Source organism: Triturus cristatus, chromosome 1_1 (genome assembly GCF_964204655.1).
Source record: "Triturus cristatus chromosome 1_1, aTriCri1.1, whole genome shotgun sequence".
In the NCBI taxonomy this organism is placed as follows: domain Eukaryota; kingdom Metazoa; phylum Chordata; class Amphibia; order Caudata; family Salamandridae; genus Triturus; species Triturus cristatus.
Window position 1 is genome coordinate 881,944,928 of NC_140579.1, and position 21,603 is coordinate 881,966,530.

Consider the following 21,603-nt stretch of genomic DNA (forward strand, 5'->3'; position numbering starts at 1 on the left):
TGAGACCTGTGGAGTCGACGTGGGACCGGCGACTTGGGAAAAGTGGGTAGTAACGGACTAGCGGGACTTCTGAGGCTTCCTCGAGGCTGTGCTTGGGGAATTGAGAAGCCCCCATCCCGAGCACCATCTGCAAAGAAGATCAGCTCCCCACACTTCACGTGTTCTGCATGGGGCCCTTCTGCACCTGAGTTGCTCGACGTGTTGTCCGGTTGCTGGCCCGTTGGCTAGTGACCTCTGCGACGACAAACCTTTGATTTCACCTTGCTGGTCCGGCTCCTCCAGACTGGCACTCGCTCCTCTGTGAAAGAGAAGCACCCCAGACCTTCCTGGTCTGCACCAGAAGCAAGTCCTCCATTCTGCGTGGGTTCCGCTTGCCAAGGCTTGTTGGGTCCTAACTCGACATCGACGCCGCCGACAACAAGAGCCTTCGTGGGACAGCTCGCCTCCTGGTCGTCCTCGACGCCTCCTGGTACCCATGGCTGCTGCGACAAGCTTCACCTCTTCACCTGCATCTGCACGACATCGCCTGGTTCCTTCCCGGCTCCTGGCTGGTGACCTAGACTCTGTCCCTTCTGCTTGCAGGTATCCTTCCTTCTTGATTCCATCCTTGGGATCCACCGGACACTCTTCACTGACTGCCTGTCAGCAACTTTCCTTCAGGCATCCATAGGAGTCAACGACAAAACCCAATGCGAGTTCACACCTATGCACCCGCAGCCCGTGGGCTAGGTAACTTGGGTACTCCGGTGCTCACAAGGGTATTGACTATCCTAGGGTCTAGTTTCCAAGTCTCGAACTCCTAGCTATTCCAGAAGTGTCCTACAACTGTTAATTTCTAAAAACTACTATTTCTATAGATTTTTACGCATTACGCGTGAGTGTTTCCACTCTGTACCTGAATCCCGTGGGCCTCCCACTTCCTAACCTTTGGTAGTATAGTGTAGCCCCAGCGATTCCCTAGGCCTAGGCCTATCCTGTGTTTGTGACAGTGGTTCTTATACCACTTACTTAGTATATGGTTTGCGTGGCCCCTAGGGCCTAAACTGTATTACTTACCTGTGTGACTTAATGTATGCTTAAATAAGACTGTGTTGTACTTACCTCGAATCTCATAAAGAGTGCTGAGGGTTTGACTAGAATAAATACATTCTATTTTTATATATATCTGTTGTGGTGTCCTTTCATTTGGTATTCAAGGGATTACATATGGTAGAACAGCTGGCTTCACATGCCATACAGAGTTTAGCCTAAGACTGCTCTTGTCCATGCTACCACTAGGATAGCTGGTCTTTAAGGTTGACTTTACAACCAATCACCATATGGGTTGTTTGGACTGATACAAGGTGTACACTAGAATTAGTGACATCATATATCAGGCCAACTTCTCACAGCAGCCATGAGGTCTTATTCGGCATCTGCGTCATCTTCTGTCCCCCCAGAGAAGAGATGGACTCCTATGGCAGGAAAATGTGCAATACGTCGGCTTCTTCCATGAAGATTGCAAGTGCCTCAGCCCTTCTCGGGCGATATGACCGGTCTCTTTGGGACTCCCTGTCAAGGTTCACCGAAAAGCTCCCCAAAGATGACCGGCAGGACTTCTAGCAGAATTTCGCTGAAGGTGGGCTAGCAGCCAATCAAGTTATAAGTGCGGCAGCGGACGCTTCAGATCTTGCCGCTCATGGTTACTCCCATGGCATCTGTTCACGGCGCTCAGCCTGGCTGCGCCTCACAGGCCTCAAGCCTGATGCACAGAAAAGGATTCTGAATCTTCCATTTAACGGCTCCTCCTTGTTCGGGGCTCACGCCGATGAGGAGATGAACAAGATGAAGACAGAGCTGGATACTGTCAAGGCTGTAGGTCTGGAGAAGCGCAAAGAATATTGGAAGCGCTTGCGTCAGGGCGACAAACTTTCCTTCCAGCAGAGGGTTCAAACCCCTCAATGGTCCTCCCAGAACCAGCAGAGGTCCCAATTCCAGCAGAGGGGTCGTGGTAGAGCAAGAGGGAACAACAAGCAGCAACAGTCCACCACTAAGCAGGCTCCCAAACAGTGAGGCATTGCTTCCTCTGCACCCGTTCGCCACTCCGGTAGGAAGGAGTATTGTTTTTCACCTGTAAGAGTGGGAAACCCTAACAAGAATGGGTGCTGAATATTGTGCAGCATGGTTACTTGCTAAGGTTCAAGTCTCCCCCTCCGCAAGTGCCCCCGCAATTGAAGCGCCTTCCTCGACTTCAAAGTCTGCTTTTACAAGACGGAGTATCTATCCTCCTCTCCAAGAGGGCCATAGAGGAGGTCCCACCTCTCCAAACAAACCAGGATGTATACTCTTGCTACTTCCTAGTCCAAAAGCGAGGAGTAGCCAAAGAGTACAGACCGATCCTCGACCTGCGCCTGCTGAATAGGTTTATCAGGAAGGAAAAATTCCGAATGCTAGCCCTGCATCAAATCTTTCCGCACCTTCACCAGGGAGACTGGATGTGTGCCATCGACCGGCAGGATGCCTACTTTCACATTCCTGTCTCAGTGAAACATCACAAATTTCCCAGGTTTCAGGTCTCAAGTCACCACTACCAGTATCGAGTGCTTCCGTTCGGCCTCAAATCCGCCCCACGGACATTCTCCAAGGGCATGACGGTGGTGGCTGCCTTCCTCCGCAGGCGGAAGATCTTCGTCTATCCGTACCTAGACGACTGGCTCCTGAAAAGCTCCACACCTGTGCTACTCCAGAGCCATCTCTCATACTTCCTCAACCTGCTGCATTCCTTGGGGTTGCGAGTCAACTACAAGAAGTCGGTCCTCAACCCCACTCAACGGATACACTATCTGGGCGCCTCCCTGAACTCCGCAGAGGCAAGCGTGTGCCCTTCGGAGGAGATGTTGTCATCAATGCTTCTCAAGTGCCACACTCTTCTCGACACTGCACTTACCACAGCCAGGCAAGTGTCTTCACTACTGGGTTCGATGGCCTCTACAGGAGGCACTCGAAGATCAATGGTCTCAGAGGTCAGGTCGCTGGGAAGATCGTGTCTCTCTCCACCAAGCGGCCAGGGACTCCATCAGATGGTGGATGAAACGTTCTCACCTGCTGCAAGGGGTCCCTTTTCATCAGATGCCTCCAACACAGACAGTGGTCACAGATGCCTCAATGCAAGGCTGGGGAGCTCATATGGGCCAGCTTCAGGTACAAGGTCTCTGGTTTGAGACAGAAAGAAGTTATCACATCAACTTCTTGGAGCTACGTGCGGTCCATCTGGCACTCAAATCCCTGTATCCGTCTCTTCAATCCAGCCACATTCAGATTCAGACAGTTAACACAACAACGATGTTCTATCTGAACAAGCAAGGAGGCACCAGGTCATGAGTCCTGTCTCTGGAAGCCCAATCCATTTGGCAGTGGCTGCTGGTGAGAGGTCTCTCAATCGTCGCAGTCCACCTTCCAGGAACCCTGAACGTGCAGGCAGACGGCCTCAGCAGATACTTCATATTATTATTATTATTAGTCAGATTTGTTTAGCGCATGGCTGCCCCAGCAACCGGGCGTCCCAGCGCGACCCCAAACCAAGACAGACGCCCAGGAGACAGAAATAAGATGTTAATTGGAAAAGCCAGGTTTTTTTGGCTTTACGAAAAGCCAGGTGATTCTGGATTACTCTGATGGAAACAGGCAATGAGTTCCAGAGTTTTGCTGCCAGACTTCGAAAGGAACAGCCGCCTGCTCTAGCTTTACAAACACGGGGAATACAAACCTGGGCACGGCCCGCCGATCTCAATAGGCGTTGCGGAGCATAAAACTTGAGCAGGTTAGACAAACCCACAGGAGCCTGATGGGACAAGATCTTATGCGACATACAGAGTGCCTTAAACAGGATGCGTTTTTCAACAGGCAGCCAGTGCAACTTGGGGAGCAGATGGGCAACTGAGCTGGAGTTCGAGAGTGCTACTAACAAACGAACTGCAACATTCTGAAACCTCTGCAGGCAGCTTGATACTGGCCTTATTGGCGCCCAAATAAAGGGCGTCCCATAGTCCAATCTGGACAAAATTAAAGCCTGGATTATGGTTTGTCGCACTTTAGGAGGAAAAAACTCAGCAAAAGCCCAAAGCACACCCCTGCCACTGCTTTAGATTGAGCTTCGAACGTCAGACCCTGATCGAGCCACTCCCCTAAGTTCTTCACAACCTCCTTTGGTATGGCGGCGGGTTTTAGACGCTCTGGCCAGCACTGTTCAGACCATAATCCATTAGAGAAGGAGATCACCAATTGGGTGTCTTCGGCGTATGACACCAGCGCCAACCCTCTATCTTTCGCTACCGCGGCCAGGGGGCGAACGTAGATGTTAAACAAAAGCGGGCTCAAGACTGAGCCCTGCGGTACCCCCTGACGCAGGGCAAACTCCTGTGAATGGAATGGTGGCACAGACACTTGAAAGGACCTCCCCTCTAAGAAGGAGCAAAACCAGCCCAGGGCCACATCCTTAACACCAATTTCCTGAAGACGAGTTAGTAAGATTGCATGGGAGATGGTGTCAAAGGCGGCACTTAGGTCTAGAAGGACCAAGGCCACTGAATCACCGCCGTGCAGACTGTCCCTGATAGCTTCCGTCACTACCAGTACTGCGGACTCAGTCCCATGCCGCGCTCGGAAGCCATGCTGAGATGAATCCAGAATGGCATTCTGTTCAATATACAAGGAGAGGACGGAGTTTACGTGAGATTCAGCCACCTTTGCCAAAAAAGGCAGCTGAGAGATTGGCCGATAATTACCTGGTTCCGCGGGATCCAAGGAGGATTTTTTGAGTAATGGAATGACTTTGGCATGTTTCCACACCCTGGGAACAACTGCAGATGACAGGGACAGGTTCACCAAACGAATATCCCAAGGGGAAATCAAGGGGTGAAGCTGACGAAACAGGGCAGGGGTCAGAGGACCTGCCAGAGATCCTGACTTGATTTTCAGGCAAAGAGCATCAAATTCCGTAGGTGATAAAGGCGGAAAGGATAACAAACTGTTACCCGCCGTTGGACCAGAGATCCCCAAAGCCTCCACCCCAACACGCAGATCCTCCGCCGGCAGATTAAGATAGATCTGCTCAACTTTGTTCACAAAGTAATGAGCCAACTCATTACACTGGTGGTTAGAAACAATCGGGGAGGTTACCGATGAACCTGCACTTTTCATACCTTTGAGCAGAGAGAAAATTAGCCGGATTAGTGCTGGCAAAGATTTTATTGGCCACGTACTCTGCTCGTGTCTTCCGGATGAGCCGATGGTACTGCTTAATGGCTGCCCGGTATTCCAATTTAGCTGTAACATCATAGGAGCGTCTCCAAGCACGTTCAAGCTGCTTGCACCCCTTTTTAGCTGACATTAGTGAGTTGTCAAACCACGGGTTAGAAGACCCTCGACTCCTCGCTCCCAATCTAGCAGGAAAACAAGTATCCAGACCCAATAACACCCAATCATGGAAGCGTGAGATTGCTGAATCCATGTCTGAAGGCAACAAGGGCCTATGGCTAGCCAGGCAAGCAGAAAACCGTCCCAAGTCCCGTTTATGCCATGGACGTTTCAGAACTGCAACTGGATGGAAAAGGACAGCTTTCCCCTGCAGTTGCAGCACGAAGGAGACCAAGAAGTGGTCAGTCAACGCCTGAGGAGCCGGTGGAAAGACCTTTAGAGGGAATAAATTGGAGAATATAGGGTCCAATAAATGCCCTGCCACATGCATACCCTCAAGGACACATTGCACCAATTGGAAAGACTCCAAATCAGCCAAAATGCTCGAAATCTCGGCTTTCTCATGCATCTCAAAGTGAAAGTTAGTAGCCCTACTTGCGTATAGCGCAACTTTACTCAGGAAGTCTTCCCTAAAACTATAAGCGGGGCCTGGGGGCCGATAAACTAAAAGACCGGACATGGTGAAGTTGGAGTTCAGCGTAATTTTAAACACTGCGCTTTCACAGTCCGCAATATTCTCTTTACTAAGGCTGCAAATATAGACATCTTTAGTAATCACAGTAATACCGCCCCGCCCCCCATCCCGATTGACTGTCTTCAACGCATATCCATGGGGAAGGGCCAACCAGGGCACAGCCACCGAATCCTGCGTGAACCAAGTCTCTGTTAAAAATAAGGCATCTGGAGCCACATCTATCAACAAATCAAACACCTCAGCGTGGTGTTTCACAAGGGACCGGCAGTTCAAACTAAGGAACTTGTACTCCACAACATCTGAAGGACAGGTTACCCTATCTACCCCTGGCAGCTGAATGGAGCAGAACTTACAGTTGAAGGAGCTATCCTGGGGCACCCAGTGTGGCGCAGAGCATTTGGTTTCCAAACCCAGAAGCAATTCACACGAGTAACTAATGGAGTCAGCGGGAACTCGGGCAGGGAGACTGGCCACCGGCGACTGTCGGGCGCAGACGGGCTTGCCTTAGGCACGCCTTCGGCGGAGCCCTTGTGCAGCAGCCGGTGAGGTTACGATAAATTTATTATTAAAAAACACACCCTCAAAAGTGCATTAAAAATTTAATTCAATAGACGAAAGAGCATTAAAACACAGCGCGCAACACGCTGCCCGCAAATCCGCCTCCCGGCTCAAGCCTCAGGACTCAGGGGGCACGTAGAAGCGCACGACTGGGTGCTCAACGAAGAAGTCGCTCAGGAGGTCTTTCGGCAATGGGGAGTGCCGGACATCGATCTGTTCGCAGACGTGGCAAACACGAAATGCCCCGTCTTCGCATCCAGATTCCCCCAGCAGGGATCACGGGGGAATGCACTTTTGATCAGCTGGTCGCAGACATTGCTGTACGCTTTTCCTCCTCTACCTTTAATCCCGGCGGTCATACAGAAGTTCTACAGGACCAACACTAGAATGATCCTGATAGCGCCCGAGTGGCAACGCCAGTGGTGGTACCCAGATCTCCTCCAACTGTCAGAGGTTCCACACCGGAGGCTGCCCTGCCACCCGGACTTACTGACCAAGAACGAGGGGAGAGTGTTTCATCCCAACCTCCCCTCCCTCCGGTTGACTGCATGGCTCCTGAAGTCATCCAGTACGGACATCTAGACCTTTCGGCTGACTGTATGGACATTCTTAGAGAAGCAAAGAGGCCCTCCAAGAGAAAGTCTTATCCTTTCAAGTGGAAGAGGTTTTATCTTTGGTGTAGGGACAACGCTCTTGATCCGACTCAAGGTCAAGAGCAAATGATTCTTCCATATTTATTGCACTTGGCAAGTTCAGGCCTGAAGTACCCCTCCATCAGGGTCCACTTAGCTACTATCACAGCTTATTGAAAGTCTCCTACCCAGACCTCATTCTTTCAAATGCCTGTGGTCAATGATTTCCCAGAGGGGCTTAAGAAAGTGTTTCCACCAGTGAGGTCCCCTTCGCCTCCCTGGGAGCCTAACATTGTCCTCACCAAATTGATGGGTGCTCCTTTCGAGCCTATTCATAAGGCATCTTTGCAGCATTTGACCTGGCAGGCTGCTTTTTTAGTAGCCATCACTTCAGCCCGCAGGGTGAGTGAGATTCAGGCCCTGTGCTGCAAGGAGCCTTACACTGTTTTCCATGCCAATAGAGTGGTGCTGCAGAATCATCCGAGTTTTCTGCCCAAGGTGGTCTCGGATTTCCACATCAATCAGATTATCACGTTGCCCACTTTCTTTCCTCAGCCAACCACTCCCCCGGAGAGAGCTTTACAGTCTCTAGACCTCCGGAGGGTATTGAAGTTTTACCTTGATAAAACCCTTCCACTTAGGAAGTCTGACCGGCTCTTTGTCAATTATGGTTCAACATATACCGGGCTGGCTGCTTCCAAAAGATCTATTTCTAGATGGATCGTCTCCTATATAGACTTGTCCTACCAACTAGCCAACAAGGTTCTGCAGGGCAGACCACAAGCAACTCTACCAGAGGGAAAGCTTCTACTAAAGCTCTCCTTCCCAACATTCCTATATCTGAGATTTGCAAGGTGGCTACATGGCTCTCGATACATACCTTTACACGCCATTACTGCCTAGATTCAGATGCACATGCCGATGCCCAGGTGGGGCAGGCCTCTTTGAGGAATTTGTTTGCATTACTGCTGTTTGAATGTGATGTTACTTCATGTTCTATATGCTCTGTTGCTCGTCCGCGAGACTTTGGGTATGGGCTTGCTACTCTATTAATAGATTATGATTATTGATGAGTATCCCCTGGATGAGAAGGATTAGTTACTTACCTGTAATTCTAGTTCTCATAAGCGACCCACCCACCTCCCCAGACGAGCATTCTCTTCAAGTTATTGTTTATTGATTGCAGATCTACTCAGGTGCATATGCACCGTCAAAAAGAACTGACCTAACTGCCACCTGTGGTGCATCATGGGAGCAAGGGGTCTCCTGCAGGTCTTAAAGGCACGGTACCCCTACTCTAATGCCTTAAAGGCAAGGTGTCAGTTTTCTTTGTTTCTTAGTACTCTGCTGCCACCTACAGGCAAATGCCTGCAATTACAAGTTTGCTTTATGGCAAGAAAGCATTATTGTATGACAATTGTTTAGTGCTTCTTTTTTTCCTTATGGGTTGGGAAGGTAGGGGTACTACAATGCAATCCTATGTAATTTCAGCATTTTTGCCATGTTGGAAACATTTTAGGCTGCATGTATATGTTTTCACATATGCATATATATATGTGTATATATATATGTATTTTCTATATGCTCCGGGATCCCGCACATGGGCGGGGATTATTCGTAGATTATGACTATGATGAGTATACCCCTGGATGAGAACTAGGATTACAGGTAAGTAACTAATCCTTTTACGTACACTATTTCAAACCACTGCAACAGATAGAGGTTAGCCACCGCTTTGGGAGTTAGCTGCTATATAGTCTATGCATAGCATATGATCAAGGGCTCATAACCCTTGAACAGAAAATGCTACTTACCCAGTATGCATCTGTTCTTGGCATATTGAGCTGTACAGTCGTATGCGCCCACCCACCTCTCCGGGTATGTAAACTGGCATGTAGGATGGCTCTTGTATGCAAATCAGTTTTATAATGTCCAATGCAGGGCATGGGAAGAATGGACTGCGGCACCACCTATCAGCACATAGGAGTTATTGAAGCTTTTTTCAGATTCAGTCTGTCCAAGGTGAGGAGTTAGTGGGTAGATAGTATACTCTAGAGTGTGCATTACAAAAGGTGAGTAACTTATTACTTAGGGTGATCAATTAAACCATTTTCTGCAGGATTAAAAGACTCAAATATCAGTGTGACCCAGCTTAACATATATTTGCCTACAGATGCATGGTAAGCCTTTTCAGTGAATCCATTCCTATTTTGCTCAAAGGCCCTGTTATCTCTCAAGCCTCACCCTCATTGTACCATTCCAGTTTTAAATTGATTGAGTTCTTTGGACACCTGTCTGTCTTCTTGTGTCTTTTTGTGTTAGGAGGAGGGTCTAAAGATGACGTTCCAAAAGCATCGCATGCTGGCAAATGGGGGATTCTCCGATGGTCACCTCTTTCGCAAAAAGGAGAGTAAGAAGAAGACCACTGAGGTGAGAACTTTGTGAAAGAAGCTGGTGGGGTAAGACTGAAGAAAGGGATGGGATGGTTTAAGATCTACAAGAAACATGTAGCATTCTTGTAGCAACTAGGGAAGAGAGACAACAATCTCATCTTCCTGCACACACAAAAAGTTAAATAGTGTAGCACTTGCAAAAGCATGTTTTTCTGAGGAACCCCGAGTGGTTCTTTGGCACAGGTAATCCGCTTTCCCGCAGAAAATGCATGTGTCACATCAGTAACCATACCCAATCAACTGAGAAGTCGAGACATAAACACAATTCCCAAACCAAATTAATTACAAATAAAACAATTTAATGATTTAAGTAACACCAAAATGAAGTATTTGCATCATATCAGAAAGGCAAAAGTATTACAGTGAATCAGTCAAATTCAAAATTATTCCCAACAGTTTCGTTCCAATTTCTCCAGAACTGAAATGCATTGGTAGCCAAATTATCACAAATGAGCATTTAAAAAAAATTATTACACTTAAAGCAATCTATGAAAATGAAACAATATGCACTAGTTCCCCTGACTAGCCTCGAAAAGGGAAGCAGTGCATTCCTTTTTAGTATTGAAACTGGAATACCCTCAAGAGTATGGTTTTTAAAACAATCTTAGGAAAATGCTGTCCTCCCCCCCCAAAAAAAGGACTTACTCACTTGAAGCAAGTGTCTCCTCCTGGTGCTTCAACTAATCCTAAGCTTTCAGGGAATGCCCACTGTGCATCATAACATGGGGTCTAGTGGGGAACATTTTGTTTCCCCCATTTTCTTTAGGCCCACTGTCAAATCCCTGCCCCCAGTGGTAGTGCAGGTGTTCTCCCATGTGGAAACAGCTCCACTTCTTAGACTTTCCTTACTACTGCAGGCTGACAGGAAGAAGTTCTACGATACTTGCAAGCTCTTTTTACTGGATTTTGAACTTGTGGACTGGCAAATAACTAGGTCCTCTAGTCCTTAAAGCCTATTTCAAATTCCAAGAATTCAAGATAGTGAGCGGTCTGGCCACAGTCCTTCAACCGGGCACATCAGGATGCTCCCTGAAGGTTATCTTCTTTCTTCTCCTGTTCTAGTCAGCCTTGAATCAACCATTGTTGTAGGGTCTACACGGCAAGCCCAACTATGATTGGCAAATCCTCCTATGTGAATCAAGATTGAATTTTGCACACATTCCCTTCCTTCAACCACCTGTAACACATTTCTTTCCTCTACTAGGCAACTAGATCAAAGTAAATGGGCACTCTTCTTGGGCACCTCTGATCCCATGCTATATGCTGAATCTAGCCGTAGATTCCTCACAGTAGATTACTCTTTTGAATTGTCCACGTGTATCCTACAGAAAACGAAAACATTTTAGTTGTACCGCTGCGTGCCGTTCCTCTCCGGAAATTACATGTGACGCTACTTCTGCATGCTGACCTAAGTTCCTTTCTGTCTATGCCACCAGACATAGTTCCGGAGCTCCCTCTGGTCTCTCTTAGACATGTACCTCGTACTCTATCCAAAAATTCACAATTTGCAAGGGCTTGTCTCCTCCCGAAAATAAGTATCTGAACGAAACACGTTAGATTCCTTACCTTAGAATATCCCCATGCGTCAGGCTGGATCCGGAAAGATTTTTCGGCAGCAATACCCTTGCGCGTCGCCAGGCGTCCTCTGCGTCTCCACGTCCGTCGTCGGTGTCGTGAGCGCTAGGATGACGTCGTCGGAGTACTTAGACACCGCCCTCGCGCGCTGACGTCATTTCTTCTTCCCCCTCCCCCCGGGTACCAGTGTGCAGCTGCGCTGTGTGAGGGCGAAGGTGAAGCAGACCCTAATCTGTATCCTTAGACGGTGGGGCGAAAGTAAGTCTGAGCAGGCGGAGGTATCTGGGACATGTAACAGCGCCAGGATGGGGCGCCAGATAATTCGGAAGTAATCTGAAGAATGAGACAGGGTTGCGTGTATGCGTTCCATCCCAATAATGTACCACAGTTTGTGTAGCCACCCAGTGTGGGACGGGCGAGTTTGCGTACCCCATAGCACTAATATGTGGGGTACTGCTGCGCCCAGTGCTAACCCCATTTGTTTCCCCCGGATGGATTTCAATGGAAAAGTTATGGCATTAGGCAACCCTAAAAGAGTGTAGTCAGGAAAGCGGGGCATTTCAGTTTCAAAATAAGTGTCGATATCATTAAGGACTGCTGTCCAGTACCCCGTCACCTCTCTACAGTCCGAGAGGATGTGCGTCAATGTGCCCTCCTCTTCACAACCCCTCCAACAGGTGGGGCTGCGGTCTGGGTTAATTTTATTAAGGCGGGCCGGGGTCAGGTACCAGTAAAGGGCAACTTTAACCGCTGCTTCTCTACTCGCTGTGTTCCTGGTGGTGTGATTAGCTCTATAGTAGATCTGTTGCCATTCCTTCAGTGAAAGACTGCTGCCTAACCTTGTCTCCCATCGTCGCTGCCCAGCAGAGCGCTCCGGGGGGCCGGGGGGTGTAACGGAAGATAAAGTTCAGAAATCAAGTGGCTGTCGGAGTGCTTCGATAAAAGCCATTTCTCATAGGTCGTAAGGTGTCTGCTAACCAGAGGCCACGTGTCAGGGTGCATTAACCAGTGGCGGAGTTGGAAATATTGAAATCGTTTATGGTTTTTAATGCCATGCCAGTTAGTCAGCTCGGCATATGGGAGGAACCCGTCAATATCAAAGAGGTGTCCAGCAGATTTACAGGCCGAGGCCCGCCATTCTGGGAACGCACGCGCATCGAGTCCTGGAGGGAAGTCTGGGTTGTCGAATAAGGGCGTAAGTGGCGATGGGAAGGTGGTGAGATGTTGCTGGGTCACCATCGCGTCCCAAACCCATACTACCAAGCGAGTGATAGGAGATCTGTTAAGATACTTTGGTCTATCCGAAGGCATTAGGAATGGTACCTTCCACAAGGAGAGACCTGCCATCGCTATATCTTGGAATAGCCATATTTTCTCTGATTCAGGCCTACTCCATATTACGAGATAGCGAAGTTACGCCGCTCTGTAGTAGGTCAATAGGTGGGGAATCCCCAGCCCCCCTTCATCCGGGGATCGGTAGGCAATCTCTCTACGTACTCTCAGGCGTTTCCCTGCCCAGATAAAATGGTGTAACTTACATTGCAGTGAGTGAATGTAACGCATGGGAGGCCCTACCGGGAAAGTCTGAAAAATTTATAATATTTTAGGCAAAATTGACATTTTAACCACGGCCACACGGCCCAACAGCGACAGAGGATGAGACTGCCATTTGCGAAGATCTCGACTGATTTGGGAATGGAGGTTTGGAATAATTTCGAGCTATTGTCTAGTCAGTGGATGGAGTCAGAATTATCCCCAGGTATGGGATTTCAGATTGTGGTCGCACTTCCCCGAGTTCTGGAAAGGTGCTCTCAGAAGCATTCTCGTTAAGACCCAGCAGAAGCAACATTGATTTCCCCACATTAACTTTAAAGCCCGATACCTTGCCAAAATCAGTCGGCTCCTGTAAAAACGCTGGGACAGAGCGACTGGGGGTATCGAGAGTCGCCAAAATTTCATCAGCATAAAAACTAACAATGTGACACACACCTCACCCCCCCAGGGAATACCTGAGATGTTGGGGTTGTCCCTAATCTGTTGCGCTAGGGGTTCGATATATAGCGCAGAGAGCAGAGGTGAAAGAGGACACCCCTGTCTTGTGCCCCGCCTGATGTCGAACGGCCGTGAACTAATCCCATTAACCCGGATTGTCACCGTGGGTCGATCATAGCAGCTCGCAACCCAGGCCCTAAAACGATTCCCTATGTCGAAGTGCCTTAGCGTCTGATCCAAAAAAAAACAGTCCACCCTGTCAAACGCTTTCTCAGCGTTGACTGAAAGTAACAGAGCGTCCAACCCCATATAATGGGCTTTATCGATTAAGTGCATCAACCGCTTGGTGTTATCACTACTTTGCCTATTGGGTATAAAACCCGATTGGTCGGGTTCAATAATGCCCGGAAATCGGGGGCCCAATCTAGAAGCCAAGACACCCGTAAACAACTTTAGGTCCAGGTTAAGTAAGGAGATGGGACGGTATGCCGCGCAGTGAGTGGGGTCCTTCCCGGGCTTTGGAATAACCACGATATCAGCTTCCAGCATATCCATCGGGATAGAACCCGGTCCCTCGAAGGAGTTGAACAGGCGAGTTAAAATCGGGGCTAGGGGCTGGCAGAAGGCTTTGTAAAAACCCACCAAGAACCCATCCGGCCCCGGGGATTTCAGGGGTTTGAGGCGAGAGATCGCGCCAATGACTTCCTCGACCCTGATTGCCGCATCTAACGCTATAGTGCCAGACGGATTTAAAGCTGTTACCGCTGCCTGGCTGAGATAAGCTTCCCCCGAGCCGTCGACCATTGGGACCCTACTATACAGTGTGGTGTAAAATGCACGGAGAGTATCTGCGATCTGTTCATCGCTTTCAACACGCTCACCGGACGAAGTGTGAAGGGCCGCAATTTTAGACCATTGAGCCCTAGCTCGGAGTTTGCTTGCAAGAATCTTCCCCGTCTTGTCCACCCCCGACATAGTAGGAATGTTTGAGTCGTAAGGCGGCGTATTCCGCCCTATCAAGATCTAGGCTAGCCAGTTGGGTCCGAGCCGCTTTCAGCTGCCGCCACATTCGCAGGGCCCCAGTACGACAGTGTACTCTCTCGAGTTCCGCCACTTTGGCCGCTAACTCTGCCCATTTTTTCTTTGCGGGCCTTGTTATCAGCCATGGAAATGGCTATTAGTTCCCCTCTTACCACTGCTTTAAGCGCTCCCCATAGTGCAGTCAAGGATACAGCAGGGGACTCGTTGAGCGTCAGATAGTCAGGGATGCATTTATGCACCTGCTTGGAGACATCAGGCCGTTGTAGAAGGGATTCCCGGGGACGCCGTCTTCCCTTTGGTCGGTGTAAGGGGCGGATGTCTAGCGAGACAGTCACCGCATCGTGATCGGACAGGGCCACCGGGACAATCTCAACAATCCTGACCAGAGCGTTAAGGTCGGGCGTCCCTAGAAAGTGATCCAGTCGAGCATACGTTTGATGCGCATGGGAATAAAATAAATAGTGTGTACTGTGAGGGTGAGCCGCTCGCCAAAGATCTATCAGCCCCCTACTCTGTAGCCAGTCCCTCCCTGCACTCTCTATTAGGGTCCATGACCAAGTTGAGGTCGCTGCCAATTAAAATTTGCCGATCATGATGGCGAAGTATTTTGGACATGGCATCTATGAGGAAGGGCTCTTGCCCATAATTGGGAGCGTAGAGGGAGCCCACTATAACAGGGCTACCGCCCACCCAGACCCTGTGCGCTAGTAGCCTTCCTTTAATCTCTGCTATTTTGTCGCCAATGCCGACATGAAAGTGCCGCGCTACTAATATAGCTAACCCCCCCCCCCCCCCTTCTTATCTGGCATAGAAGAATAGAATTGGTGAGGAAACGCTCGAGATCTCATCCTATGCCTGTCTTTGGGTAGGAGATGCGTTTCCTGCAACAGGCAAATCGAGGCCCCAGAATTCTCCAAGTAACTCCGAATCGCCCGCCTCTTGATGGGGCTATTCAACGCCTTCACATTGAGAGTGAGGACTTGGGTTGTCATGGGAGACATAGTAGGTTGTTGAGGGTGTGTGCGCTGAGCAACGACTGGTTGTGTGTGTAAAAAGCTGACACGGCGACCTCACCACAGTCGAGCTCACTGTCCTGGATGCAACCTGCCCCCGTAGACTCCCTGTGGCCACACACCGGTACCCCCCACCCCCGACTCCGCAACTCCCACCTCTCCCCCAAATCACAACTAAACATTCCCAATAACCAACACTGTTCAATGTCCTCAGCCATAGCAGCGGTCCAACAGAAGAAGAAAAGCAGGGTGAACAGGTGACCTGGGCTCCCCGCCCGCTATCAACCCCCACCGGTAGCGAAAGTAGAAATATAGTCCCCATAGTGCAATTACGGTGAGTCCGGTCTAGAAGTGTCTCTCGTTACTGCTGCGAGGGCCGCGGCCCTTTCGGTGGTCATTGTGGCGCGATCCGGTTTCACTTGTGCCAGCGGCGAGTGTCGGCTTCCCACCGTCTGCCAGCCCTCCCTTGAAGATCGTTGCAAGGGCTTTGGAGAGGAGTCGGGACTGCTCTGAGTAAGGCCGAGTAAGTCGGAGACCTCTAGGAAAGAGCGGAGTTGGTGCAGCCTGCCGTTCCACTTGAAGACTAAACGGAAGGGATGGCCCCACGAGTAGACAGTCTTGGTCAACCCCCAGAATGTCTCGAAAGAGGCCCTGGAGCTATTCAGTCACATTTGCCCCTTCCGCTTGCAATGGGACCCCCGCACGCGGATGTTGTTGCGTCGAGATCTATTTTCGAGGTCCTCTGCATGCGCCTGAAGGTCGACCTGCTGATCCCTAAGCCGAAGGACCTCCTGTTGCAGCTGCTCCAGTTCTTCAGATTTAGAATGCTCACCGCTCTCCATGGTGGCCACGCGCTCCCCCAACTCGTCCACGTCTCTGCGGATTTCTCACACCTTGCCCGCCACCTCGTTTAAGTCTGCGCAGAGGGTGTTAGTGACTCAAGGAATGCCCTAGTGATGGGCACCTCTCCCTCCTCCTGTTGAGGGGGCTGCGTCGATGGGGGCGGGGTAAAGCTTCTCCTATCTCCAGCTGCGGCCCTTTTTGTGAGCACGTCTTTTAAAGAGCAGTCCCCTTTTTTCCACATGTTGGCCATGCTGGTGCCACTGGTGAATGGGCCGAGGTATTGCCTGATGGTCGTAGCCGTGAGCCCGCGTGCAAGATCTGCCAGGACATCACCTACAGAGTCTCGGAAAGGTGAGGGGCCCAGATCCTCTTCCACCACAGGCCGCGGACAAACCTCACAACGATGGTCCCTGGCAGCCTTGGGTAGACCGAAGGGGGGGCATGAGTTGGGCCCCAGCAAGGGTGAGAACGGAGGCTCAGACAAGGGGGGGGCGCCCCTCAGCAAATGCTTGAGCATGCAGCACGACGAGGAGCCCCTATCCAGATTGCGTACAGCGCCAACGGGTCCGTGACCAGGCCGGGGATTCTGCTGGAGGATCTCCCAGCTCGGGCGTCACCCTCAGGTACTCCAGTGACAGGGGAGCAGACCCAGATCCCAAGGACCGCGAGTGATGCCAAACTTCAGAGCCCCAGTCCCGGAGAGTAGCTCAAGAGGCCGTGATAGCAGTTACGGGGGAGCAAGCACAAAGTGTCTGTCAGGGTTGAAGGCCCCTGGCCAACGATCCACTCAGGCTAAAACCAGATAACTCCGCAATCTGTGGCTCAGGGCGCGAAAAGACAGAGGCAAGCAGGGCAGCGGGCGTAACACTGGCAAGGATGATGTGCCTTGCGATGCCCTTACAGGGACCCTCCCCCGCAGGTATCCGGAGCAGTATCGGGCAGATCGCACCCTAGATATGCCCACCGCCCCAATGCAGAAGTCACCCACCGGTTTCCGTGTAGTTGAGATGGGGGCCGCCGGTGAATCCGAAACTCCGGGCCGCTTCACAAGATGAGGGAAGGCACACAGCACTCCAGAGCTGCAAGGCGCTGTATGCGTGGGTCGGTCACACGCTGCTGGACTACCACAATCCGGGGCGAACAGGACGGGGCCCCTCCACACGCCCCGATCACTCACCAAGGTTGGCAATGAAGAGCATGTGCCGCTCCAGTCTGAACTCCGCCCGAGGCAGCACCGCTGCAAAGTCAGCCCACACTGTCGCTCCGTCCGATCGCCTGGTCCGGCTTTCACAAGCTCCGGGGCCGATGGGCGCTCAAAGAGTCTCAATCCCGCGCCGCTAGGCCCAGGAACTGCGGCCTATGTCTCGCCGCCGGGCGATCTCACCTCCCACTAGGCGCAGGTCTGGGCACAGATCCGCACACCCCCTCTCAGAGCCGGAGCCTGTATTTTGGTGCGTGCTGTCTGGACACCCGGCCCTTACTTCTCCAGTGCCAGGCCGATGGGCGATCGGGGGAGCACGCACCTATGCGGCGAGGCCCCAAAGCCGCGGCCTCAATTTTCGCGCCGCCCGGTCCACTGCACAGCTATCCGGGCGTGGGGCGGATCGCAAGCCCGCGATCACCCCTACGGCGTCGGAGCTGCTCACCAACCACGGCGCGTGCACTGCCACTTCAGAGCTGGATCATGGGCAGGTACCGGGTCAGAGAGGACGTCGGCCCGACAGCTACCACTTGGGCGCTGTAGGAGAGTAGGGTCTGCTTTCTATGTTCACCCCCACTTTTTGCTTTTGCTTCACTGGTTTTCGACTTAGATGTGGCTGTGGGCCTGCTAATCAGACCCACAGCCCAGCTGTTCTCTCTCTAAATTCATACTATGTACTTTAGGTACATAACCCAATTGGTAAGGATCGCCTTCTAGGGCCCTGTACAGTGTACCTTAGGTACCCAGGGCATAGGTGTACCCTAGGCCTACCAGGGGCTGCAGCATGTATTATGCCACCCCTGGCTGGCCTTCCATTATGACACAACTGGCTGATCACTCAGCTGGGGCAAGGTCGTGTAATCACCCCTTGCTTAGGTGTAGTATTCCTATACCTACCTTATATATAGACACATGGGTAACCTATCAGTCACTCCTATGGCAGGCCTTAACAATCCTGAAGGCAGAGTGCTTGGTAACATGTGAGATGGTGCTCTAGCATGAGCTGAGCCTGTCTGCAGCTTTCGGAACCATGTCCTTATAGCTGTTCTATGATATCACCTACCATATACTCTTAAAGTGCCTTATAATCCTCGTGGTTATGGTAACTATGGTTTGGCTTTATCAAAACATGTCGTGTAAGGTGTCTAACACTTTGGAATACTACCCCCACACCATTTCTGGCGATGAGGATAGTATTCCTCCCTTCTAGAGGGAGAAGACATGTTGAAGACCTACTACCCGGTTAAAGTTAACCAGAGCACCAGCATCACAAAATGGATGCTGCTGCCACAGACACAAGTCTGACCTCCTGCTGCTGGGAGTCCTTCCAGCGAGGGAGGCTTGGACAATAGGTTTCCTGCCTTGGGAGGTGCTAGCACCACCCTAGACAGGCCTTAGTGTATTGGGGCAGGGAGGGATGAATGAAACGAGACACTGCCTGGGGCACACAAGGTGTCCCATGCATAGTCCGGTTCAAACCGGTGCTGGGGCACTCCAGCCCCAGTCCTGGTGCAAAACTGGACAAAGGGAAGGGGGTGTAACCACCCCCCTCCCTGGTCCCACCCATAGGAGGGACCTAGCAGGTAACCCAGCCCCCCAGATTAGTATAAGAGTGGGAGCTGAGTCCCTAGGACTTTGGATTATCCTGATAACTGAAACTTGAACAGAAACTCTGGACCTTCGACATTCGACTACGGAAGAAGACTGAAGAATCTCCCTTGTGGCCAAGGAGTGGCCACCCTCAAGCGACCTGCAGTTTGCTTTGCCCAAAGTTCTACGAGGAACCGACTGCAGAGCCCGACCAGCGCCTTGACTTCCAGACTTCTCCGACCCTGATCCACATCCACAGCAAAGCTGAGATCCGTGGACGCGACGAGAGACGTGGTACCGGCTACCTGGGAAAATTGGCTACTTGCTTCCAGCGCAGCTTCTTAGGCATCCTCGAAGTTGTGCTCTGGGGATTGAGAAGCCCCAACCCCGAGCACCATCTGCACCGAAGATTAGCCCTCCACACTCCACGAGTTCTGCGTGGGGCCCTTCTGCATTTTCCTGCTCGACGCGTCTGTCCGGTTGCTTGCCCGTTGGCTAGTAACCTCTGCGACGACGAACCCTTGACTTTTCACCGCTGGTTTGGCTCCTCCAGACCGGCCCTTGCTTCCCTGTGAAAGAGAAGCACCTCAGGCCTTCCTGGTCTGCAACAGAAGCTAATCCTTCTTTCTGCGTGGGTTACGCTTGCCAGGGCTTGTTGTGTCCCAACTCGACATCGACGCCGCCGACAGCAAGAGCCCTCGTGGGACAGCTCGCCTCCTGGTTCTGGTCGTCCTTGACGCCTCCTGGTACCCGTGGCTGCTGCGACAAGCTTCACCTCTTCACCTGCATCTTCACGGCATCGCATGGTTCCTTCCTGGCTGGTGACCTAGACTCTGTCCCCTCTGCTTGCAGGTATCCTCCTTCTTGATTCCATCCTTGGAATCCACCGGACACTCTTCACTGACTGCCTGTCAGCATCTTTTCTTCAGGCATCCATAGGAGTCGACGACGAAACCCGACGCAAGTTCACACCTATGCACCCGCAGCCCGTGGGCCAGGTAACTTGAGTACTCCGGTGCTCACAAGGGTATTGACTATCCTAGTGTCTAGTTTCCAAGTCTCTAACTCCTAGTTCCTTCCGAAGTGTCCTAAAACTCTTAATTTCTAAATATTACTATTTCTATCGACTTTAACTCATTACGCGTGAGTGTTTCCACTCCACCTGAATCCCGTGGGCCTCCCACTGCCTAGCAACTGATAGGATAGTGTAGCCCCAGCGATTCCCTAGGCCTAACCTGTGTTCTTGACAGTGGTTCTTATACCACTTACTTAGCATATGGTTTGCGTGGCCCCTAGGGCCTAACTGTATTACTTACCTGTGTGACTTATGTATGCTTAAATAAGACTGTGTTGTACTTACCTCGAATCTCATAAAGAGTGCTGAGGGTATTTTGACTAGAATAAATACATTCTATTTTTATAATATATCTGTTGTGGTGTCCTTTCATTTGGTATTCAAGGGGTTGCAAATGGTATAACAGCTGGCTTCACATGCCATACAGAGTTTAGCCTAAGACTGCTCTTGTCCATGCTACCACTAGGATAGCTGGTCTATAAGGTTGACTTTACAACCAATCACCATAAGGGTTGTTTGGACTGATACAAGGTGTACACTAGAACTAGTGACATCATATATCAGGCCAACTTCTCACAGGCGCCATTTTGCTAAAAGAGCTCCAGATCAACCACAAGGGCAGTGTGCGGGATACAGCCCCTCGGATGACTCAGCAGACCCTCCGTCGTAGATCCGCTTTACCTCTGCTCGGCAGAACGCTACTAAGTGTAGAAATTGGGGGACTACCTGCGCCGGGGAAGAAGGGCCGCAGCGGGGAGCCTCAGTAGATTGTGTCTGATCAGGTCGCCATCTTGGCCACGCCCCCCTTTAGTCACTTGTTGATTAAACTTTTGGGACTTTTTTGGTTAATCTTTCGAGTCGACCTCGACTCCTGGTGCCGGTAGGGATGCCCGGTTTCAAGCCGTGCAACGCCTGTAACTGACTGATGTCGGTTATGGATCACCACCGTCGGTGTCTCTACTTCCTTGGGGCCGACCATGATGCCGAGTCGTGCCCCGACTGCCAGGCCTTGACCTCGAAGGCTAGGTGGGAGCGGTCCCGCAAGCGCCTCGAGCTCCGGCAGTTTGCTCCTCGCCGCTCGAGGTCGAGGAGGAGGTCGAGGGACCAGTCGCGGAGCCGAAGTCATCACCGCTCGTCGGGTTTGAAGTCCTCGCATTCAGGTAAGTCGAGGCACAGTAAGAAGAAGTCAAAGAGGCGACATTGCTCTTCTGACTCCCCTCGCTGGTCGCGTGACTCGGCTGAGGGTTCGAGTGGCACCACCCGCACGGCTCCGTCAGAGCCACAGGAGTCGCATCCGGCCCCATACCCTCCGGTCCCTGTGCCTAATGCGACTCCGGGCGAGATTCGGGACTTCCTCGTGGCCATGAGGAGTCTCGCTCTGCCGTCGCGGCCTGTCGGCGCGCCTTGGGGCCCCGCGTGTCCGCTTGCGAGGCCTAGCACGCCGGCGTCGACTTCGGTCCCGACGCCTCTGGATCCCGGTCGATGGCGGTTGACCTTCCGACCCCTCCGCCGGCGCTGACCCCTATGGTGCCGCCCTCGGCGCAGTCTTCGGATGACGTCACCAGTTTTTTTCCGGGTCCGGCACCTTCTCTGGCGCCGATTGATGAGCAATTCATCTACCGCCTGGCTCCGTCCTTTCAACCTGTCTACCAGGAGTCAGATGACGGGGACGACTAGGAGGGGTCTGAGGACCCTCTGGCA

At 51.3% G+C, this 21,603-nt stretch overlaps 1 protein-coding gene across 7 annotated transcripts in view; it reads left to right on the plus strand.

Annotated features, from left to right (window-relative positions):
* LOC146871232 (ATP-dependent chromatin remodeler CHD8-like) overlaps nucleotides 1-21,603 on the plus strand; it is a 2,388,691-nt gene that overhangs the window by 2,116,502 nt on the left and 250,586 nt on the right. For all 7 annotated transcript variants that reach the window (XM_085650618.1, XM_085650635.1, XM_085650640.1 and 4 more), the window contains exon 34: nucleotides 9,442-9,549. In XM_085650618.1, the coding sequence (XP_085506744.1) occupies nucleotides 9,442-9,549 (108 nt within the window). The remainder of the gene's footprint in view (nucleotides 1-9,441; nucleotides 9,550-21,603) is intronic.